The following is a 25,418-nucleotide window of genomic DNA, read 5'->3' as shown; positions in this document are numbered from 1 at the left end:
TCTTACCTACTATTTAACAACCACCATTCCTCCTTACTTCTTTCCTTCCATCTCTGGTTTGGTAAATATATTCTCTAGACTTGCCATTCCTGTGCTTCAATCCAACTAATATTTACTTAATATCTTCAAAGTGCTAGGCATTATATTAAATGCTAGAAAAATAGTTGTGAATAAGATAAAACAGATCTTGCCATGTATAACTCACAGGCTAATTGGGCAGAAGACCAATGAACAAGTAGTTACACAGCTGAAGAATGTTAAAAAATGCAAAGTACTTAAAATACTTCCAATAATGTTCATTGACTGAATAAATAAAGAAATAAATTAACTGTTAACACCTTCTCTCCAAGCCTCCATGGAGACAGAGGGTACAGTTCCCTTATTTTCCTTCCCTGCCTCTCTCACTGTTTTCGGTTCCTATTGGTCTTTATTCTTGTGCAAGAGAAGCTGGATAATTAACCAGCTAAAAATAAGGGCTTACAGTTAACGCACATGGAAGATGACTGGAAAAGAACTTGGCAAAATGAAAATAGTTGCATTTGGTGGTAAGACTGTGGCTTATTTTATTCTTTTCCTTGTCATTAAAATATTGATTGTGCAATACATTAAAACTGAAAATAAAAAGGGCATGTTTGTGTGTGTGTTACGCTTCTTTTTCACTTTATAAGGGAAGTGAGGTTGCATTTCCTGTGCGATACCAATATCTTATTGCGGTCCACTGGGACTGACTAATGTCATTTTCCTTCCTTTTTGCCTTACGCAAACAAGCCACTGTGACATCCAGTTTCTGGTATTTGGTCTATAGAAGGTCCAGATTTCCATTTCTGTATTGTTAAACAACTCTGAGTTTTAAATATTTAAATATCTTCACTTAGTCCTCACACCTGATAGTCTTCTCTGGGGTACCAATCAAAGGTCAAGGCCCTTTTCACAACATCACTGATCTTTCTTGAAAATCCATGGACAGTGGATAGATCAGCTAATGGAGTGGTAATTGAAGAAATAAAGAGGAAGTTGCTCAGGATGGGAGATAACAGGTGAAACAAACAAAACAAACTACTATTGGATAGGGCACTTCTGAGGCTGGGGTTCTGCCCAGGGAAAACCATGCTGTTGATCTATTGCTGCATAAAGAGCCACCCCAAAAGTGAGTGGCTTCCAACAAGAGCCACATTTTTGCCCACAATTCTCCAAATTGGCCAGGGTTCGGGTGGACAGCTCTTCTCTGCCCCATGTGGTCTTGGCTGGGTGGCTCCCCTGGATTGGAGGATCTCAGATGGCTTCACGCACATGACTGGAGCTCCAGCTCGAGCGGGTGGCTAGAATGGCCGGGAATGACTGGGCTTGTTTCTCTCCTTATGGCCTCTCTGTCTAGCAGGGTAGATGGACTCCTTTATATGGTGTCTCAGAGGGCTCCCAAGAGAGTGAAAATACAAGTTTCAACACTTCACAAAGCTTGGTGCAATATTACTTCCGTTCCATTCTTTTGGACAAAGCAAGTCACAAGGTCACCCCAGATTTAAGAGAAAGGAAAATAAACTGCACTTCTAGACGAGAGGTCCAGCAGACATATAAGAATAGGAGGTGTTGCTAGTGGCCATCTTTGCATATAATCTACCACACATTCTGTGTCACCCTCAGTAATATCCACTGAGCATCCACAGCTGTCACAAAGATCACAGTGTAGAGGGGAGATTAATGCCACAAATGGTATGAAGGTAGGAAACATGAAGTTACCCTACTCATCTTTAAGATTACAATTACAACAACTATTACAACTAAAAGACCTAAGATGTGTTAACCTTACAAGTTAATATCACATAAAATCATTCAATACATCAATCTGCAAGGCTGGTACCATTTCTTAACTTAAAACTGAAAAAAAACAAAGCTTTATTCTTTGTCATATCTTCTCCTTTAGCCTATAGTTTATTTGAAACTTACACATGTATTTATACATTTCTTTATTCAGTTTATCTACTTTGTTTTGGTCCATTGTATGTATTCTTAGAAGGTGTCCTAATTCTGTGAGGCGGATACATAGATAAACAAATAGTTTGCTACATAAATATGTCATTATTTGTCTATCTTAAATCAGGTTCAGAGAAGTTTAGTGACTTGATCAATATTACACCTTTCATGCAAGACAGAACCTAACCTGGTGCTTAACTTTTCTGGATCTGAAAGAGCTAAAATAATAAAATCCTAACTGTATTCTCCATTTTAGCTTTCCTTAAACTCCTGGGTTACGCCAGGCACACATGATTGTTTAACACAGAGAAAACTGAATATAGCAAATAATTTTATAAAGTAATATCTTATTCCAACTTGACTTTACTTGAATTAAATTCAGTAAATAATAATTAAGTGATTATTCCATGCCAGGTACTGATCTGGATGCTTGGAGCTCTTCAGTGAACAAAACATATTTCTGCCTGTAAGGAACTTACTTTCTAAAAATGGCATCTTATAAACAGAAAAAACACATCATTTCATTGTGGGAAAAAGGATTTGCAAAATGAGATTGTGCAGGACATTGAGCAGGAGCTTATAAAGATGACTTTATGGTAGCAACTTCTGTTTTTTTCTTTTTGAAGTTTTTGTCAAAAGGAATTGAACTCTGGCATTCTCTCCTTGAGGGAGGAATCTGTGTGAGTTTTACCTCTGGCAATATCTCTCTCAGCCTTGAACTCCTCTGGGCATTCAAATTATAGCAATAATTTTTACATAGATTCACAATTCATAATCTAAAGATTTCTTCATATCCCCTACTCCTCTCCTCTGAGGCAGTCTGAGAAGATAGACCTCGATGTTTCATGGACGACCTTTCATTTTATTCTTACCCTCACAACTGAACACAGATATAGGCTGAAGTTCAATAAACATCCATTTGAAGCCATAGATCTGCCACTTAGGGGATATCTTCTATCATCTCACAATTTTATTCATCACCGTTTTTCACCCATTCTAAAATTAGAAGGGCAAATGCAATAAACTGTTCATATAACAGAACAAACAAAAATTGTTGCCATCCTGGAGGCGCCTCCATTTGAAAGTTCAAATTCTTGCTCACTGGGTGATGTAAAGAAGTCTAAAATTAGCTCAGAACAGTCATTTTTAGGAGTATCAATGTGCAATGTATACAATTTCATACACTGAAAAGATATAAATATGGAAATTTGAGAACAACCTTTATGAGAACAGCACAAAAGGCCAGACATACTGTAAAGTGACATGTAACAATGCAGGGAAGTGTAGGACAAAAGCCAAATAAGTGACATGAGGACTAAACTGATGGATGGGACAGGAAACAGGGTGTTTTGATTCAGATGATGTACTAGGTGCTTGAAAACACTGTCTTATTTAATCTTCCCTACAACACAGTTTTACTGACTGGAATGTTGATGGAAACACAAGAGTAGTTAAGAAACTTGCTTATGGACACGTAATTAGAAAGAAATAAAGCCAGTTTGTCTAACTTTAAAGCTCAAACAATTAACATTTGAATTGATTAACAATTCAAAATGCACTGAATTCACCTGAACTGAACATTTTCCAGGTCTTTCTAGCTTTTGCATAAGGCTTTGATGATACTACAAAGGAACTTACTTGGAATTAGAAATACCTGAGTTTGCACCTGGATTCTGCCATTTCCTACTGACAGCACTTGGAGCAAGTCAGTTTCATTTCTTTAAAATAGAAAGATGATACCTACCACATATGGACCCTGAGGGCTTAAGTAAGATACCTCAGTGAACAGAACTCACAAAGTTTACCTGGTCAAGAGAAGGCTCCCCTGGATGAATACAAGGTGAACATGGCATGATTGTTATTCCCACTCCATCTGAGGCTGGAAACAATAGTTATCCTAGTCTGGTTCTTACATGTTCACAGGCTCAAGAAGGAGCTTGAAATAGTTTTCTAAATGAGATTTGGGAATTCTTTGTGGATTTCAATTACCCATCCTCTTGCTGGACCTCATTAGCACACGTAATTGAAAACTGACTCTGTATATAATAGGGACAACTGGAATCTCCAGCTTGGAGGCAGTTACTTTGCTGTTACTCATTCCCCGTTCTCTCAAAACACACCGGCAGCCACCCCTCAAACACACAACCTCAGAAGCTGGCGAGAAAGAACCAAAATTCTTCCATTACTGCATTTCCTGTGAAGTCAGCCTACATGGAGGCTTTTGTTTCATACCATAGTTTTGTAATATGTGGATAAACAATGACAGTACAAAAGGTCTTACAGACTTTCCTTAGGGCATGCATTCTTAACAGAGGACAGTATTATTGGCAAGCAGGTGAAAATTGGTTATAGAGGGTGAGAAAAACCAGATCAGATACTACAATGGTTGGTGGCCCTTCCCAGTACATAAATAGATATACGGTATACCTGTGGTATTAAAAGTTCATGGGGAGGGGGTGATTAGGGGGAAAAAAAGATTGAGAAACACTGCCTTAGAGAGAACATAAAGTTCTCTAGCTCAGGTTTTTATTCCAGGAAGAAGACAGGAGACAGGACTGCTCTTGGTGTTCTATGCTATGACGGCGATTTCAGGTGTTCCAGTTCATCATGATAGTGGTTTAAGAGCAGGGCTCTGAGGCAGGCTGCTTGGTTTGAAGCAGAGTTCAACCATTTATAGCTGTGTGATCTGCGCTAATTAACTAACCTCTCTCTCTTTTTTTTTATTTGTAAAATGAGTATTGTAATACCTGACACTTAAGTTGTATGAGGGATACAAGACCCAGCCTATATTTATAAAAAGAGGCAGCAGAAGCCACTCCCACCTTTGTGCCCTTTAATCCACATCCTCTAGATGGCCAAATCCAGGCAACGTACTTTTTTTAACTTAGAGAATTTTGAAAAATATAGAATATATAGAAATAGAATATAGAAGGGAACAGATGTAATACGTATTCCCACACATGAAAAGTTAATTTATGCTAGCATTTTGTCATATTTGCTTTAGTCTTCTTCTATGTATAAAAATTTTCAATTGCACAAGTAATACATATACACATGTTCCCTTTTGTCCTCTCTTTACCTCCAGATCTACCATTGTGAAGCAAAACTTTTATAAATGCCTACTGCCTGCCAGGTACAACTTCCTTAGGGGTATTCTTTCTGAATGGGTAGCCTAAGAGACTAGCCATCCTGCAAAGCATAAATCTCTACCCAGACAAGGTAAATGTCTTCATTCAAGTTAAGACCCAAATGACATTTTCTCCATGAGCTGAAACAATATTTCTTGCGCACCTACTATGTGGGAGAAGTTTCTGAATTGGGAGCAGAACTGTAGCAGAAGTCAGCTTTTCAAAATGAAAATCTGGGTGGTTGGAATGAGTGGATTAAATTGGTCTCCATGCTTGAGGTGGCATTCCAGACGTTTCTCACAAATGGTAATGAGTAACCCTCTCCCCTTATTAATAACAAACCCAATTGTGGCATTTGCAGATGACTCAGTCCTTTTGTCTTTAGCATGTAGGTCTCAGCAAAGGAAGATGTGAGCTGCTGAGTTAGGATCAGACCTGGGAACCCCACTGGTTTGCACCCTGGCCCAGTGTCCTGGCAGTGGAGAATTCTGCAGTCACAAATGCCTAGGAGGCAAAGGAGTGAAAGTCTTGAGTCCTGAGTGAGGCAGCCCTAGGAAGCTGGCATTGCCTGGGTTCCTCAGGCACAAGGCTGTGACCCAAGGGACTGGAATCTTCAGGAGATGGCAGAGGGCCACCTGTCCTCAGGTGAGGTTATCTACTCATCCAATGGAGCCAAGGAGACAATCTGTTTAGATAGCAAGGGTTGCACGATAATGGCCACTGGCCAAAATGGCAAGTTGTCTCCTGGGGGTAACTCTTGGACTTGGAATTTGACTAAGAGGAGGGAACATTATGTGGTGCTCATGTAGAGCTCTGGAAGACAGAGCAGTGGAGGCACCCACACAGCTTCAATTATGGCCCAAACATTTTTTTTCTTTCTCTCTCTCTCTTTACTTTAAAAGTGAAAATAAACGTTTTAAATGTTCGGGTATAATCCACTAAACTGTAATTATTAATATTAATAATGACAATAACAATGCTATCTATCACATACTGAGTGCTTCTCAAAGGTCAGGCCCAGTATCAAGCTACTCTCACAACAGCACTGAGAATCAGGAGGCGGTATCTCCATGTTACAAGTCAGACCTAGTTTCATTCACTCACTCACTCCCTCACCAACCAGAGAACATTTACTGAGCCTTTTCTGTGTGGTAGGCCTTGTGCTGGTGCCTCAAAGAGTTTACCATCTACCACACTAACAAGTGGAAACACAATAACTAAAAGTCATTTTAATTTGCTCACTTGAAATTGGTAGAGGAAAGGGTGGTCCCTAAACCAAACAGGAAACGCTGTGCAGTACTGGCCTTTCAGCACATGTCAAAAGAAAACAAAAAAAGTCTCATTAAATTTGTTTCTACTTCCAAACTAATCCTGGGGTGGGGTGGGGAGGGAATGGGATGGAGAATATACAAAGGTAAATGGACCACGTGCAGAGGAGAAGAAAACTCCAGCCTAGTGCTTCTCCCCTTTTCTCCAGCGCTCTTTCCCAGATTGCTGTCCTAGTGCTTTGGCGCTAACCTATCTTAGAACAGTACTTGTAAAGCACTTACTTGTCTGTCTCCAACAGACTGTAAATAAATTGTAATCGGACTCCTTATGGGTATAGGTTATCTTATTTATCTTTTTTCCCCCATACCTGGAGCACTTTTAAAAGCTCATTTAATTTGATTAAAATGAACAGATGAATGAATGAATAGATGCCTGCGTTTCTCTTGGGTGATTCTCCTGCGCTCATAAGCATGGACAAACAGATTCACACAAATTCACAAATATTCCCAGAGTGATGGGGACACTGTTTCGTTACCAAAGCCCTCCCTTTGCTGGCCCAGCCGTCTTGTGTGGCCACCTCTTCCATCCCCATTCCTCTCTCAAGGCCAGTGCAACCAGCTCAATCCCTTCTCACCACCAGCACCATTGAAACCTCCCTCTGTCAGCTGACACAGGAAACAGTGAACCACCTGACAAGATAATCTAACAGTAGGCCTAGAACAAGACTTGGGCAGCTTCTAGAAGTCCTGGTGTTTTGACTCTGTATGACCCTAGAAGGGATTTTGCCCAGCATTTTTTTTCAGGCTTCTTGAGTTTCCAAATCATCACATTTAATACTCCCTATAGCCATACCCTCTAAATTTGAATGTCAGTTAATAATACCTGTGTTTGTCTAGCGTGAAGCCATCTTTTTCACTTCTCATTTTACTTTACAATATTCATGATGTGAAAAATAGGACTGGTGAGGGTTATTATCTGTATTTTACAGATTAAGACTCTAAGGCTTAGAAATTAAGCAACCATCCCCAAACAACAGTGCCCAGGACTAATTGACTCTAGATTGGGACAAGTATCCAGGTCTCCAGATAATTAGTCTAGTGTTTTTTGTTATTCTAGTTTGAATACGCAAAGCCCAATAGAAAGGAGAAAGTCTTATTTGGGGAAATTTTCACCGGAGTGGGACAGAGAGTGGCAGACTCAGATACGATCCAGATGTGAAGACTGCTATGCTCCTCAGTCTTCACAGGTATGTTCAGGTGGGTGTCAGGGAGCAGAGGAACTAAATTTGCAGTGCGTCTTTCATGTCCTAGACATTCTGCTAGGTGCTTAAATGAGGTAGCTCATCTACCCATCATGAAAACGAATGTTTCCACATAGGTGTTATGATTCTCATCTGCTAAGGAGGAAGCTAAGGTTGAGAATGGGCAGGAACTTGCCCAGGACTAATAGTTAAGAACTGACCACCTGAGGAACTATTCAGATTTATAATGCTGGGGTCATTAGATAAGTTTTCTTTTTTCCTTCCTACTGATATTTATTACATACACAAGATACTGTCCTTAGTAGTGCTGGGAATTCAAAGATAGGGTAGACCCAGTCTTTGTCTTTAAAACCATATATTAGAATATGAGAGAGTGGGACTTCCCTGGTGGTCCAGTGGTAAAGAATCTGCCTTCCAATGCAGGGGATGTGGGTTCGATCCCTGGTCGGGGAATTAAGATCCCACTTGCCACAGGGCAACTAAACCCACGTGTCACAACTACTGAGCTTGAGCACCTCAGCTAGAGAGCCTGCGTGCTCTGGAGCCCGTGCCACAACTCGAGAGAGAAAACCCGCATGCCACAACTAGAGAGAAGCCCGCGCACCCCAACGAAAATATCCTGCGTGCCTCAACGAAGATCCGGCATGCCGCAACTAAGACCCGACGCAGCCAAATAAATAAATAAATAAATATTTTTTAAAAAAAGAATATGAGAGAGTAATATAAATGCATACATCATTATGATATCTGCAGAAATGCTCTAAAAGAAGTATAAGCAAATTTCTTGGAAAGTCAGAAGGTGAGAACACTTTCTATAATGCAGCGTTTCAGCTGGGTCTTAAAGGGTGAGTATTATTTCACTAGGAAAAGATGATCTGTCAGGGAGGAAAAACTTTTCTTCTACCCTCTTATGTTCAGTAGTTGGAGGCCTGTGAATTAAACTGTGAATTAAAAGGGAAGTTTAGCATGAGAAAGGACAGATTTTCATTCACATAGGTATATATGAGAGATCACAGAAAAATGTGACTCAAAACCAATAAGCCTTTTTTATGACTTAACCATGGATGCAAAAGGCGACCCCAAAAAGGGTGTAGAAGATGCAAACCCCATGATTTAAATTCATCCCCAAAGATAGCCAAAGAGAAAGAGAGTAAAGACTCTCATTGCCACAGGCAGTCTCAGTACTAGCAAGGCAATAAGGAAAGACAGATAAACCCTCCGAGAGCTGGCAGTGGTCAGTACGGTGCCAGCTGTACCGCAGGTTCCTGCATTTCTGTTCAGCTGACTACGAATTCCTGGGGCCCCCAAACTGATGGTTGGCTGCCTGCACGTGCAGGTCCAACAATCTGCACTCCCTGGCAGATGAAAACTCTCAGAGCAAGCACGCTCTCACTAAACACAAGCCAAGCACTGAGGACACAAAATGAGACAAATAGGACATAGTAGCGACCCATGTGAAGGAAAGGATCTATAGTCAAGAGTAGTCGAAATTGAGAGTCACCCAAGAGTCATAATGCTCCAAAACTAGTTCCTTCAAGTGTTTTCTTCTGCCAGCCTAAAGTTAGAAAGAAAGAACAAAGAGAAGCTCTTACTCTTGTTCAACTGGACTCCACGCAGAAATCCAGGAGACAGACTAGTAAGGAAAGCTTACCCTTGCCAGCTTCATCAGTGGTCCTGTGGTCTCAGCTTCAGTCTCTGGAGCAAGCTGGAAGTCCCAACATCCCATCCTCGTTGCCAAACTATCAAGGAGGAAAAACTTTTCTTCTACCCTCTTAAGTCACTGGGAGCACACAAATTAAACTGACAAAAGAAAGATTAGCAAGAGAAAGGACGGATTTTTATCCACCTAAGTACAATGCACATGGGAGTTCACACAAAAAAAACGTAACTCAAGGAGATAGTTAAAATTTGGGGCTTATGTACTATTTTAATACAGGAAGGGGAGGAGGGGAAGGGCACTTATTGGAAAACAAATGACTTTAAGGAAAGGTAAATAAGCCCTTAGGAGAATAGATACGAGATATGACAGTCTGCTTAGGTGTGGTGCTTATTTCTATTTGCCAGTGATGACAGTCAGACTTTCCTGGTTGCTCCCAGGAAGCGAATTTATGGCAATTTAGTTCTCTTGAGTTCTTTTGGGAGGCTCTGCTCTTAGGCAGATAAGAGTGTTAAGGAAAAAAGACTTTTCAAATCCCATCAGCTCAACATTATGTTTTATGCTATGGCAGAGTATTCTGGGCCCCTTCAATGCAGAGAAAGGTGATAATGTCTTAATACTTATTACTGCTTTGTGAAAAATAAGCCAAGAATACATCTTACCTTAAAAGAAGCAGGATGTTTTGACAATACTTTTGACTCCCTGGCATTTGGAGACCCGAAAAGGCTGATCATTAATTTCATAGTTTTTTCTTCTCCTTCTTCTGTTCATCACTTTATCATCATCATCTTGCTCACTCTTCCCTGAGCCTGAGGTCAGAGGTGAACTGAGTGTGAGGAATAGACATAAAGGTCCTTCAGTTTGCAAATGATGATTGGCACATTATTTGATTTTTATGTTAAAAATCTAAAAGCTTAGTGTTTTTTTTAAGGTCATAAAACAGGAGTAAGTACTAAATGTCTATGGCATTACAAATATTTATGTTCTCATCTTTTGAGCCATGGGGAAATGTCTTTTTGTCTTCCAGAGATTCTGACCTAAAGGTAACATGTCCAAGCAGAGTGACAGAGCCATTTAAAACACAATTCTGAAAGGGATATATCTAAGGCTTATAATCTAGATAGGTTTATAAAATATAAATAGGTGGTTGGATGTAAGAATGAATTCCTGGGTTCTCACATCCAGGAAGGAGCCATGGTCTTGGCTTGCAAATCTCAGGCTCCAAAGTAGAATGATGAATTTTCTAAGAAAAAAACACAGGTTTAGATTTAACTATTGGAAAATGAGGGCAGCAACACATCAAAAGGGGACCCCTGAAGTGAGAAGCATTAAAGATAAATTTTTTTCTGGAATTATAAAAGCCTTGGATTTTGACATGTTTTGCAACTGACACCCAATGAGCCCTCAGGGTATGAAAACAGTACCTTTTAAAAAAAATATCTTAGACTAATTTGGAGAAAAGGAAAAGGTATAATTATTAGATTAAAAATTTTTTAGATTTAATAAATTCCAAATAACCTAATCTAGTAAACATTCTTAAAATTCTTGCTTCAAAGAAGAATAATCATTATAAGTATGACAATTGATATTTTCATGATTTCTGAAAGCCTTTGCATGGATATTTCATTTAAAAACAATAATATCAACTTAGTATTTTCACTGATGATTTGTAAATTGGCAAGTCTTGAAAGAAATAGGCCAGTGCTTGAAAACAGGTTTTGCAAGTTAATTTTTTCCTGATGACAGTGTTTAAATATGAATTTTTAATGCAAGTCCTTTCTTGTAAGAGTGCAAAGTAAAGCAAACAACAAAGATATTTCACAATAAAGTGAAAATTAAAAATGAAATAAAAATACACAGTAGGACGACTGATAGCCTCTAAGGAGCATTGGCAGAAATTTGAAGACAGCCCTCTTTCTTTAGAATGTATTTAGGAAGGCCACAGAGCAGACAGCTTGCAGGAGAAGCCTGGGCTGGATATCAAGGTCCATGCCCTTTCCACTGGGTGCCCTTGTATAAGGCATAAACTGCCCAACATCATGTGTCCACCCTGCAGAATAACATGAAAATACGCTGCCATTTGTGTACACACACACACACACACACACATGCATAGACTGTCTCTGAGAAGATATATTGATACAAGGAATTGGTAACATTGGGTGCCTGTGGGGAGAACTGGGTGAGGGTAAGAAGCAGGCATGTTTCCTTGAATATCTGTTGGTGCTCTCTGACTAGTATATTATTGTATGCATGCATTACTTATTAAAAATTAAAAAAAATTAAAGGAGTTTTTATTTTGAAGTAGAGGATAAAGTAAATGCACAAATGAGTCAAAAAACACAGGTATCCTGTTGAGTAATAAGAGTGCTTTGGCATTAAGAGCAAAGTGGTCACCTCTGTTTGGGAGGATCAGGAAAGTCTTTCTAAGGGAAGTGTTGTTGGTCATATGCCTCGGCGGCCTGGATAAAATTTCAATTAACAGACAGTGAGGGTCCTGAAGGAGGCATTTCACAGGAAGGAGAATGGTGAGAACAAAGGCCAGAGGTTGGCAAGGGGACCAACGCCCTGGAGAACTCAGTAGGCCTATTTGTGGCATAGTAGGTCTGTGCAGGGAGGGGTGGTGGACAGAGGTGGCAGAAGTCTGGAATCAAAATGTGGAAGATCTTAGTTTCTAGGCTGGGGTATATAAAGTCTGCATAATAGATTTAAAAAAAAGAAAGATTTGTAGCTGGAGATGACATCAGACCTCTCCTATAACAAGAGTTTATATATAATAGTTTTTCTTGGAAAAAGGAAATTAACAATATAAGTGCTTATTAGATTAGCGAATACTGGCAATATATCTAAGGTTGTAGTCATTTAAAACCTTTTTTTTTTTCCATTTTTCTACACTAAGTAGAAACCTTATTGAATTTTAACGGCACTAGAACCTTAAAAGTTTTAATCCCACCTCTGCTAAGTAAGAAAACTGCAACAACAATAAAAAAGATTAAGAAAGGGACCAAAAAGCACCCAATAGTGACCAAAAAACTGAAATCAGAAAATCAGTTCAGATTTTCAGTGAGTATGAGGCAGATGAAAATAGACTTCTAACTCTGAGATTATGCATTTCTGTATTATAGGAGTTTCTCGTTTTTAACTCTTAAACATATTAATTTAAAATTTTGTGTGCATAAATGCTTTTCATAGGTTATTTTCAGAAAATGAACTGTGGATATCATATACAGATTCTGAAGGAATGGAAATGTATTTAAATTAAAATGAGAAGCTTAAATTGGATAGATGTGAATGAAATGTTTCATAGAAGGTATCCATAGAAACCACTTAAAATAAAGAGAAATGTTAATTCTCTTTGTAAATTGAGCTCCCAGAATCAAAATGAGAGTGAGGCATTTAGTGTAGGTGCAAATACACTTTGGCCTTATCTACGTGAAACACACTAATTGACAATTATATTTTTTTGGCCATGGTCTCGGCTGATAATCACAATCAATTTATGGCCATACTGCATCATGGTTCAACCACACTTCCGAGAGTGGTTCGAGACCCGCAGGTGCTCTCCAGTCCTTTAAAAAAAAAAAAAAATTTATGGCCATATAGTTCATGGGATTCAGTTAGTAAAATAGCTAAGCTACATTGACCCAACTTGTTGATTTAATCAAGTGTGTGACCAGAGAACCATCTCTGTGGTATCCCAACCTTTCAGCAGTCTTTGACTACACAAGACATTAAACTTTAACTACCACTGTGTAGTGATTATATATGCCAACTGGGGACGCCATTAAAAATAATTTGTGAAAGAATAAATTTTCCTATGCCAACTTCCGAAAAAAGTCTTCATTTTCCACATTCTATTCTAGGCCTGCATGAAAGCAGACATGTTTTATGTTGCTGCAGTCACAAAGTTTGGAACTCAAAGCTCTGCTTCTGTTTTTTAATATATAAAATGTAAACATTTTCTGGTTACATTTCTTCTTAATTTCTTAATTTTCCTTTGTCACAATCACAAATGATGTCACTGAGTTGATGATCACTTCAGAAAAGCTAACTTCATTATTACTAACCATAATAATTCATTACTGCTAACTGTACTTTTTTCCTACTCCTCCCCGTTATAGGTAGTTCTGTGATGAACTACTTTTGACTTCACTCACTTCATAATCCAGCTGATGTACTCTAGACCTCCTGTTTGTAATGGCCTTAGACATTCTCAAACATTTTGGCTGCAGAACATCTTTATACTCTTAAGAATTATTGAGGAGCAAAAGAGATTTTTTTTTTAATGTTTATTTTTTATTTATTTATTTTTCTTACTAATCATCCATTTCATACACATCAGTGTATACATGTCAATCCCAACCTCCCAATTCATCACACCACTACCCCCACCCCCACCGCTTCTGCCCCTTGGTGTCCATACGTTTTTTCTCTACTTCTGTGTCTCGATTTCTGCTCTGCAAACCGGTTCATCTGTACCATTTTCTAGGTTCCACATATATGCATTAACATACGATATTTGTTTTTCTCTTTCTGACTAACTTCACTCTGTATGACAGTGTCTAGATGCATCCATGTCTCTACAAATGAACCAATTTCTTTCCTTTTTATGGCTGAGTAATATTCCATTGTACATATGTACCACATCTTCTTTATCCATTTGTCTGTCGATGGGCATTTAGGTTGCTTCCATGACCTGGATATTGTAAATAGTGCTGCAATGAACATTGGGGTGCATGTGTCTTTCTGAATTATGGTTTTCTCTGGGTATATGCCCAGTAGTGGGATTGCTGGGTCATATGGTAATTCTATTTTTAGTTTTTTAAGGAACCTCCATACTGTTTTACATAGTGGCTGTATCAATTTACATTCCCACCAACAGTGCAAGAGGGTTCCCTTTTCTCCACACCTTCTCCAGCATTTGTTGTTTGTAGATTTTCTGATGATGCCCATTCTAACTGGTGTGAGGTGATACCTCATTGTAGTTTTGATTTACATTTCTCTAATAATTAGTGATGTTGAGCAGCTCTTCATGTGCCTCTTGGCCATCTGTATGTCGTCTTTGGAGAAATGTCTATTTAGGCCTTCTGCCCATTTTTGGATTGGGTTGTTTGTTTCTTCAATATTGAGCTGCATGAGCTGTTTATATATTTTGGAGATTAATCCTTTGTCCACTGATTCGTTTGCAAATATTTTCTCCCATTCTGAGGGTTGTCTTTTTGTCTTGTTTGTAGTTTCCTTTGCTTTGCAAAAGCTTTTAAGTTTCATTAGGTCCTATTTGTTTATTTTTGTTTTTATTTCCATTACTCTAGGAGGTGGATCAAAGAAGATCTTGCTGTGATTTATGTCAGAGTGTTCTTCCTACGTTTTCCTCTAAGAGTTTTACAGTGTCCAGTCTTACATTTACGTCTCTAATCCATTTTGAGTTTATTTTTGTGTGTGGTGTTACAGAGTGTTCTAATTTCATTCTTTTACATATAGCTGTTCCCTTTTCCCAGCACCACTTATTGAAGAGCCTGTCTTTTCTCCACTGTATATCCTTGCCCCCTTTGTCATAGATTAGTTGACCATAGGTGTGTGGGTTTATCCCTGGGCTTTCTATCCTGTTCCATTGATCTATATTTCTGTTTTTGTGCCAGTACCATACTGTCTTGATTACTGTAGCTTTGTAGTATAGTCTGAAGTCAGGGAGCCTGATTCCTCCAGCTCTGTTTTTTTCCCTCAAGACCGCTTTCACTATTCGGGGTCTTTGGTGTCTCCATACAAATTTTAAGATTTTTTGTGCTAGTTCTGTAAAAAATGCCATTGTAATTTTATAGGGATTGCATTGAATCTGTAGATTGCTTTGGGTAGTACAGTCATTTTCACAATATTGATTCTTCCAATCCAAGAACATGGTATATCTCTCCATCTGTTGGTATCAACTTTAATTTCTTTCATCAGTGACTTATAGTTTTCTGCATACAGGTCTTTTGTCTCCCTAGGTAGGTTTATTACTAGGTATTTTATTCTTTTTGTTGCAATGGTAAATGAGAGTGTTTCCTTAATTTCTCTTTCAGATTTTTCATCATTTGTGTATAGGAATGCAAGAGATTTCTGTGCATTAATTTTGTATCCTGCAACTTTACCAAATTCATTGATTAGCTCTAGTAGTTTTCTGGTGGCATCTTTAGAATTCTCTATGTATAGTATCATGTCATCTGCAAACAGTGACAGTTTTACTTCTTCTTTTCCAATTTGTATTCCCTTTATTTCTTTTTCTTCTCTTATTGCCATGGCTAGGACGTCAAAAACTATGTTGAATAATAGTGATGAGAGTGGACATCCTTGTCTTGTTCCTGATCTTAGAGGAAATGCTTTCATTTTTTCACCATGAGAATGATGTTTGCTGTGGGTTTGTCATATATGGCCTTTATTATGTTGAAGTAGGTTCCCTCTATGCCCACTTTCTGGAGAGTTTTTATCATAAATGGGTGTTGAATTTTGTCATAAGTTTTTTCTGCATGTATTGAGATGATCATATGGTTTTTATTCTTCAATTTGTTAATATGGTGTATCACACTGATTGATTTGTGTATATTGAAGAATCCTTGCGTCCCTGGGATAAATCCCACTTGATCATGGTATATGATCCTTTTAATGTGTTGTTGGATTCTGTTTGCTAGTTTTTGCTGAGGATTTTTGCACCTATATTCATCAGTGATATTGGTCTATAATTTTCTTTTTTTGTAGTATCTTTGTCTGGTTTTCGTATCAGGGTGATGGTGGCCTCATAGAATGAGTTTGGGAGTGTTCTTTCCTCTGCAAGTTTTTGGAAGAGTTTGAGAAGGATGGGTGTTAGCTCTTCTGTAAATGTTTGGTAGAATTCACCTGTGAAGCCATCTGGTCCTGGACTTTTGTTTGTTGGAAGATTTTTAATCACAGTTTCAATTTCATTACTTGTGATTGGTCTGTTCATATTTTCTATTTCTTCCTGGTTCAGTCTGGGAAGGTTATACCTTTCTAAGAATTTTTCCATTTCTTCCAGGTTGTCCATTTTATTGGCATAGAGTTGCTTGTAGTAGTCTCTTAGGATGCTTTGTATTGCTGCCATGCTGTTGTAACTTCTCCTTTTTCATTTCTAAGTTTATTGATTTGAGTCCTCTCTTTTTCTTGGTGAGTCTGGCTAATGGTTTATCAATTTTGTTTATATTATCAAAGAACCAGCTTTTAGTTTTATTGATCTTTGCTATTGTTTTCTTTGTTTGTATTTCATTTATTTTAGCTCTGATCTTTATGATTTCTTTCCTTCTCCTAAGTTCGGGTTTTGTTTGTTCTTCTTTCTCTAGTTCCTTTAGGTGTAATGTTAGATTGTTTATTTGAGATTTTTCTTGTTTCTTGAGGTAGGCTTGTATGGCTATAAACTTCCCTCTTAGAACAGCTTTTGCTGCATCCCAGAGGCTTTGGATCATCGTGTTTTCATTGTCATTTTTCTCTAGGTGGTTTTTGATTTCCTCTTTGATTTCTTCAGTGATCTCCTGGTTATTTAGTAACGTATTATTTAGCCTCCATGTATTTTGTGTTTTTTATGTTTTTTTTCCCTGTAATTGATTTCTAATCTCATAGCATTGAGGTCAGAAACGATGCTTGATATGATTTCAATTTTCTTAAATTTACTGAGGCTTGATTTGTGACCCAAGATGTGATCTATCCTGGAGAATGTTCCATGTGCACCTGATAAGAAAGTGTAATCTGCTGTTTTGGGATGGAATGTCCTATAAATATCAATTAAATCTATCTGGTCTGTTGTATTATTTAAAGCTTGTGTTTCCTTATTAATTTTCTGGTTGGATGATCTGTCCATTGGTGTGAAGTGTTAAAGTCCCCAACTATTATTGTGTTACTGTTGATTTCCTCTTTTAGAGCTGTTAGCAGTTGCCTTATGTATTGAGGTGCTCCTATGTTGGGTGCATATATATTTATAATTGTTATATCTTCTTCTTGGATTGATCCCTTGATCATCACGTAGTGTCCTTCCTTGTCTCTTGTAACATTTTTTATTTTAAAGTCTATTTTATCTGATATGAGTATTGCTACTCCAGCTTTCTTTTGATTTCCATTGGCATGGAGTATCTTTTTCCATTCCCTCACTTTCAGTCTGTACGTGTCCCTAGGTCTGAAGTGGGTCTCTTGTAGACAGCATATATATGGGTCTTGTTTTTGTATCCATTCAGCAAGCCTGTGTCTTTGGTTGGAGCATTTAATCCATTCACATTTAAGGTAATTATCGATATGTATGTTCCTATTACCATTTTCTTAATTGTTTTGGGTTTGTTTTTGTAGGTCCTTTTCTTCTCTTGTGTTTCCCACTTAGAGAAGTTCCTTTAGCATTTGTTGTAGAGGTGGATTGGTGGTGCTGAATTCTTTTAGCTTTTGCTTGTCTGTAAAGCTTTTGATTTCTCCATCGAATCTGAATGAGATCTTTGCCGGGTAGAGTAATCTTGGTTGTAGGTTCTTCCCTTTCATCACTTTAAGTATATCATGTCACTCCCTTCTGGCTTGTAGAGTTTTGGCTGAGAAATCAGCTGCTAACCTTATGGGAGTTCCCTTGTATGTTATTTGTCATTTTTCCCTTGTTGCTTTCAATAATTTTTCTTTGTCTTTAATTTTTGCCAGTTTGATTACGATGTGTCTCGGTGTGTTTCTCCTTGGGTTTATCCTGTATGGGACTCTCTGCGCTTCCTGGACTTGGGTGGCTATTTCCTTTCCCATGTTAGGGAAGTTTTCAACTATAATCTCTTCAAATATTTTCTCGGGTCCTTTCTCTCTTCTCCTTCTGGGACCCCTATAATGCAAATGTTGTTGCGTTTAATGTTGTCCCAGAGATCTCTTAGGCTGTCTTCATTTCTTTTCATTCTTTTTTCTTTATTCTGTTCTGTGGCAGTGAATTCCACCATTCTGTCTTCCAGGTCACTTATCCATTCTTCTGCCTCTGTTATTCTGCTATTGATTCCTTCTGGTGTATTTTTCATTTCAGTTATTGTATTGTTCATCTCTGTTTGTTTGTTGTGTAATTCTTCTAGATCTTTGTTAAGCATTTCTTGCATCTTCTCGATCTTTGCATCCATTCTTTTTCCGAGGTCCTGGATCATCTTCACTATCATTATTCTGAATTCTTTTTCTGGAAGGTTGCCTATCTCCACTTCATTTAGTTGTTTTTCTGGAGTTTTATCTTGTTCCTTCATCTGGTACATAGCCCTCTGCCTTTTCACCTTGTCTATCTTTCTGTGAATGTGGTTTTTGTTCCACAGGCTGCAGGATTGTAGTTCTTCTTGCTTCTGCTGTCTGCCCTCTGGTGGATTGAGATTTTTTAATGTGGATTATATCAACCATATTTACCATATGAGAAGGTAAATCGAGATATTTAAAAAATATTTATTTTAAAATAACGAATTCATTATATATTAACATAAATAACTTAATTTTTATGGAAAAATATATTTCCCCATGTTAAAAAAAAATTAGTGAGAAGAGTGACATTGTTTAACATTTTGCAAATCTCCTTAATGTCTGTGTCAATGGAAGACAGCTGGATTCTCATATCTACTTCTGCTTTCCATCTGTTGCAGTATCTCACTTCATGTAGCCTCTGGAAAACTGAGTTAAAAAGGCGTGAACATCTTGGTATTATCATGAAAATAGTTTTGACCTGAATGGGTGTTGGTTATCCCCAGGGGCTTCAACCACACTTTGAAATACTACTGTACACACCATGGTAAATATGCAAAATTATTACCTGGCTGAAGGGTTGGAAGTCCTTCCCAGACTTCCCAGAGAAGAGTCTTTCTTTATTGTATTTTGCTGTTCAAAGAAATTGATAACAGTGATTTTTTACTGTCAGATTCCCTTCCTATTTACCCCCTCTGCAGTTCAGGAAATACTCACTAGGTGCTAATGAATTAAGTTTCAAATTTACCAGTAATTAATATAACTTTCCTCATTACCATCGAAGTATTTTAGAGCTAGAAATGCTAAAAGAGAAACCCGCAACATCATCTGGTCAAATATGAGATGGGGACCACTGGTTGTATGCAAAAAACATTTTAGGTAATACACAGCCAAACATTAAGTAACATTGAGTAAGGGAGTGAGAAAGTTGTCTCTTGTTGGTTTCTCTTTCCACGTGTTTACAATGAGGCCACGTCTTAGCTTGATTGTTAGTATGTCCTCCATATAACTTAACCAACTTGCAGTGTCTTTAACCAGCTTGCATATTTCCAATTTAACATAAGGTTAGCCTAAGAAGTCTTAGAGCCTTAGGCAAGCAACAGTATCTAGCTAGAATTTAACGGTATATTTTTTATCATCTTATTTTTATTACTACCATCTACTTAGAGCACGACATTTTGGTTTTTAATTTAATAACATTTAATTTTAAAACATTTGGATTTAAAGAAAAAAGTTATTAAATAATAGTATGAATGGTATGAGTAATAAAGTGCATGATGGAGGTTTGGGAAAAAACTGATTTAATTCTGTCCTCAATTTACAGTTAGGGAAATCAAAGCATGGAGAAAACCGACTTGCTTGAGATGGCCACAGTCAGAGACTTTAACTCTGGCCTCCTTACTCTCAGTCAAGAGCTCTTTTTGCTACAGCATGATGAGTGCTGATGTCTAACATTTAACATTTCAGTGTTAGAGCCTGCCCTGAAGTCAGACAAATCCAGGTTAAAACCTCTGCGCCATCCTGGGCAAGCTGTGTAATCTTAGACAGACTTCTTAGCTTCTATCTCCTCGGTTTTTTCACTTATGAAGTCAACATAATCCCCATTTCACATTAACATTTTGCCTATCTTAAATGAGATAATATTTTAAGTGGTTTGAAATGGCTCCTGGCACTCAATAGGCAGAGTTATTTTTATTAGCTGAAGTTACTGTTAGTGAACTGCAGAGCATTTGGAGCAAAAGAATCTTCATAGCCAGGGCTTGGCTCCAGTGTGTGTGAACTGCATCTGCCACTTGGATCCTTACTTAATTAAAGGCTGGAAATCATTGCATTTCTCTGAAGGAGGCTAACACGCCTTTGGTTGCAGGAAGTGAAGGTTAAACGCGTTAACTGGGAAACTTATGTAACCAAGGGTTAAAATAGCCTTGAAGCCAAAACCAAAGAATTCTGGCCTCTGGTGTGTGATGCAAAGCCAAGCATGTTTGCCTTTGTGAGCCCAGGAATGCTTCTGGTGAGCCTTGTTTGTTGTGGAAACTGACATGATCAAAGTGGGGAGAATTAAAACGATCTATCAGAATAATAGTCAAGGCTGTATATGAACTCCCCAGACAGAGCGTTGAACCTGAAGTCTCCCACTGAGGACAGACAAGCCAGCTGACAGAAGCTGGGAAGAAAAGAAATGCATCTCTCTAAGGCAGACGAGTGCAGCTGGGAGATAAAGACCCTGGGTGAGGAACTCTAGATGAGAGTTCAGATTTAGCAGACGGAAAGGTGAAATGGAATGCTGACCTTGTGGTCTTTAGGATTCTTGCAACACCAAGGTTGTGGTTTTCAGGTGTCAGTTTTTGGAGTGGAGTTACTAAGTGAAGCAGGCACTTTTAGTAGTAAAGCATTTGGGGGCGGGGAAACTGTGCCAATTGCGATAAGATCCTGTGCCAATTGCACTGGAATGTTCTAAGGCATGATGTCATGCTTCTTCCCATATTAATTTCCAAATGTTGAAAAATTCTCATTATGATTAAGTAGACTTAAGGGTCCCTAAGTGGCTGGCATGATTTTGGATTGTTTGCTCACTTAGTCCTTCATCCCAGGATGAAGATTAGTAAAACTCTTTGATGTTCTAGCAAGTATGAAATGACATTGGAGCCCCAACTGTTGCTAAATCCTTATCAAGGCATACAAAGAATCATAAAACAGACAGATTGGAAAAGATTTTAAGGAAATCCAGTCCTACTCACATATTTTAGAGATGGGGAAACTGAGGCCCAGAGAAAGGAAATGACTTGCTCAACACTACACAGAGTCTTCTGCTTTGCAGGCCAATGCTTGCCTGCTGCCATGCCAAAGAATCCCCAGCAAACAGACTATGGCCTAGAATAATGCCCACAGGGGGAGAGTCACCTTCCCGGTGTCCGTAATTCGAAATGCTGCAGGGATATCACTCTGTTTTTATTTTTGAAAATTATACTAACACTCCTGCTTTTTGTTTTGTTTTTCCTTTGTGTATATTGGCTTATCTTTTTATCTCTGTCCCTCCCTGGGCATACGTCACCAGGACTCTCCGGGACAGGGGTAGGTAAATGCAGAATGAGGTTTTTATAAAGATCACGAATACACCCAATACTGAGCCCAATGAGAGAACTGAATAATAATCATACCTTATGCTGAGCGCTTTGCAAATCACAAAACGCGTTTTAATCTCTTCTTCCGTTAATCCCTACACAGTCATTAGGGAGGCAGAGCAGTTATTATTATCATCTGTCTTATGGATGCACTAAGTGAGACAGAGGGAGCCCAGCGACTTGCCCCACACCACACAGCCCCAGAGCGGCTGAGCAGAGCCCGGCGGGGGATTCAGCCCCTCAGGACCCTCAGTTCAGGCACCTCTTACGGCGGCATGCAGAGGCCCAGACTCATGGATTCCCCAGGGTACATTCTCTGAACTCTCGACTTGGTGGGAGTTTCAGGAAATTCTGCAAAAAAGGCAGCGGGAGGGTTTAGGAGGATCGGAGAGAAATACTCAGAAGGTGCGGGGGAGGGGAAGGCAGTCTGGCAATCTTGCATTTAAAAAGGTAAAGAATTAGCGAAAGGTTTCAGTCGGCCGACCTCAGAGATGAAATCCTTCTTCTCCTTTCTCGGGGCTCCCAGAAACTGCTTCCTCGAAGAAAACGTCTGAGTCTTGCATTTCATGTTACCTGCCTTGCTGGAGCAGCCCTGCCCCTGGGCGCCGCGGGGTTTGGGCTCCCTTGGCTTCCAGGCCCGGGCGCCATTCGGCGCGAGATGGGGGAGAGCCCGCAGGCCTCCTGCCGAGAAGCCCGGGGATGGGAGGGGGAAGTCGGCTTCGCATCAAAGCAATCAGAGGAACCCTGGGGGGCTATTGGCCTGCTTCTCTCCTCCGACGCGGCTTTGCCCCAACTAATTTCCTGCCCGGGCCCTAACCCAGGTCCCGCCCTTTCCCACCCTTCCCGGCTTCACTCCGTACCAAGCATCACTAAAGTAGGGAAACAGGAAAAGAAAGCTGGGCCCTGCGGGTTTCTGTTTGTCTTTGCAAACCACTTATGGAGCGAGAAGTGGGGACCACAAATGGGGACCCCTGAGGAATGACCCCCTCCCCAGCCCCCTCTCCAGTTGAGTTACCAAATGAGGCCAATTCATTCTCTGGAATGTAGCAGCCGGGGCAATGATGATTGCTACTGACAGGGAAGCTTTCATGTAGCAATATCCCCGGCCACCGGCTGTGAGGCAAAGAGAAAGAACTCTCTGGAATTCACAACATCCCCCCTCCAATTAATCCCCAGCCGCCCCGCTGTGTGTGAATGGGTTGTGCTGGGGATTCGTAGCTCTGATGCGGGGGATTTGCTGATTCCTTTGAGCCCCCTGAGGAGAGGTGATATGGAGAGCAGATAATCAGCATGCAGCGCTGAGACGAGGTAATGAATTGGCTCGCCTGGGCCTGGCTTCACTATTTGTACACTTTTAGGCACCTCGGAAACTGGGTTTGCAGACAAAACCTGTGCCGAGGGGCCCTCAACCCCCGACCTTTTGTGGGCCTGGATGGCTGCCGCCGCTCCCGCTCGCTTAAGGCGGGAGCCTTGTCTCCGAAAGGAGGAGCCGGAGGCGAAGGGAAAGGAGCCTGGGTTCTAACCGGGCCCGGCCTGCGCGGTACCTCTCCCGCCTCAGCCCCACGCTCGCCCCAGTGAAGTCGAGCTTTAACTCGGTTTTCATTCTCCTGCATTGCAGTTTTCAGTCTAAGCCCATTGCTTCTACGAGTAAAATGCTGTTTATTTTTCCCTCGTAGCTCCAGGTTCATCTCTGGCAAGAACATGTGTTCAAGGCATTGTGACCGTCCAACGTGAGTTATGATTTGCTGGATGTGGGGTCTGTCTGTTTCTGTCCGCTTCAGCGTCTCCCGCCGTGCTAAAAGATAATGCTAGTGCCTGCCTAAAGAAGTACCAGCTGACATTTATTGAGCACTTACTATGTGTCAGGCACTTAGAGTTTATACGCATGATCATAGTCAATCCTCAACACAATCTCTGAAGGAGATGCCAGTCTCCGGTTTCCTTTCACAAGGAGGAAAAAAAGGCTTTGGAGTTCCTAACCGGCTTGGGGCCACGGACTGGGGGCGCTAACTAGTAGGCAGATGGAGTCAGATTCCCTCTGCACAGCCTCTGGGTCCCACAAACCTCATCTTCGTTTAGACGCTCACTGCTTCTCATCAGGTGCGTCTGCCACAGAGTTTCCCGCTTCCAAGCATGCAGACCGCAGCCCCCTCCACCCTGCAGCCGGGGGGAATCTCCCTGAGACACCCCAGTGGGCCATCCCCTTGCTTAGACTCCTCAAAGGTTCCCCATAGTATCTAGAAGAAAGTTCAAACTCCTCAGCTTAGCACACAAGCCCCTTTATGACGGGCACCTGGAAAGAATTAAAGACAGACCGAGGCGATAATCCTAATCCGCTCTTGGGGGAGTTTGCTAGATGGGGCTGTGAAGGGAACCAGCGCCTCTTTTCCTGAGACTCTGGAGTCCACTTGTGGGCCTGGCTCCCTGAGGGCTCTTCCCACTCTGACCCTGCCCCCCATCTTGTCTTTCTTGGCAGTTGCCACTCTTGACTTGCCTTTCTGGGTCCCTCTTCTTTCATTCAGGACTGAAGGCGTTGGATGTAGATTTTTGCTCCTGGTTCCACTATTGAAGGGAATTCAAGATGAACACTTTGGTTTTAAGGGTTTTTGTTGCCAGAAACCACAGGGCACTAGACAAAAACTATGACAAAGTCTCTAACCTATGCTCAGTGTCAACCAATCTGCATGTTCATACCTTGCATGCCCGGAAATTACCTTTTATACGCTACAGCTGGGTTTTCCTCCATCCGCCGACGAGCGAACCTTCAGGCTCTCCCACGGGCCCTGCGAACCGGTCACTGTTCAGTTTTAGCAGCAGCAGCAGTTTTCCTAGCAGTGTTATTACAGTTATTTAAGGATTTCATCATAAGGTGTCCCTGTTTTATAAAAACACACATAAAACTGAAATATTCAACATTCTATCAACTAATGCTTATTGAGAGGCTGTTATAAGTGTGTGGGGAACTGTGGTGAACAGGACAGTTAAGGGCCCTGCATTATGCTGAGGAAGACAACAAACAAACAAATATACAAACAAATAAATATTCAAGAGCATGGTTAGCAACATAAGGAAATAAACCAGGCTGATGTGATAGAGAAGTGGTAGGGAAGGGACTGCTTTAGATTAGTTAGAGGAGGAAAGGCTTTCTAAGCAGGGGAGATTTGAGCTGAGATTTGAATGGTAAGAAGGATCCATCCATAAGAATAATTGGAAGTAGAGCATTCAGGCAAGTGCCAGGGACAGAGGTGGGGAGAAGCTTGCCTTCTCTGAAGACACAATAAGGCTGCTAGAAGGGCTGAGGTATTTGGATGAGCAGGGGATGGGGTGGGATATTATGCAGGAGATGTGAGCTAACAGATCTTTAAGATCTTGTAGGCCAATGGCTTTCAAACTCTTTTAATGTGACCCACAGTAAGAAATACATTTTATATTACAGTCCACTATACACACACAAACACACACACACACTCCTGAAAGAGAAGTTCTTTCAATAAACTTTGACATTCTCTATTTTATTTTAAAATGCTGATCCTTACCCAGTACATTGGTTTCACAACCTAGTAATGACTTGGTTTGGAAAGCTCTGTCCTAGATTATAGTAAGGAGTTTGGATTTTATTCTCAGTATAATTGGAAACCTTTGGAAAAGTTGTAAGCAGGAGAGTAACATTTTAATTCACATTTTGAAAACTGACTTTGACTGCTGTCTAGAGAGCAAGTTGTGTGAAGGTGGGTGAGAGTAACAGCAGGGAGACCAGTTAGGAAGCTGTTGTATTTCATCTAGAGGAGAAATAATGTTGGCTT

At 40.1% G+C, this 25,418-nt stretch overlaps 1 protein-coding gene across 1 annotated transcript in view; it reads right to left on the bottom strand.

The window, feature by feature from the left end:
• Positions 1-24,249, bottom strand: part of LOC309641384 (uncharacterized protein) — a 49,376-nt gene extending 25,127 nt beyond the window's left edge. Inside the window, exons 1-3 of the mRNA XM_082421352.1 lie at positions 22,189-24,249; positions 19,062-19,126; positions 9,281-10,112 (exon numbers count right to left, since the gene is read on the bottom strand). Of these exons, the coding sequence (XP_082277478.1) occupies positions 9,950-10,112; positions 19,062-19,126; positions 22,189-22,263 (303 nt within the window). The 5' untranslated portion in view covers positions 22,264-24,249 and the 3' untranslated portion in view covers positions 9,281-9,949. The remainder of the gene's footprint in view (positions 1-9,280; positions 10,113-19,061; positions 19,127-22,188) is intronic.
• Between the last annotated feature and the right edge of the window lie 1,169 nt (positions 24,250-25,418).

This window comes from Balaenoptera physalus (genome assembly GCF_965194825.1).
Source record: "Balaenoptera physalus genome assembly, chromosome: 1".
Classification (NCBI taxonomy): Eukaryota; Metazoa; Chordata; class Mammalia; order Artiodactyla; family Balaenopteridae; genus Balaenoptera; species Balaenoptera physalus.
This window is presented reverse-complemented; position numbering and strand designations above follow the sequence as displayed.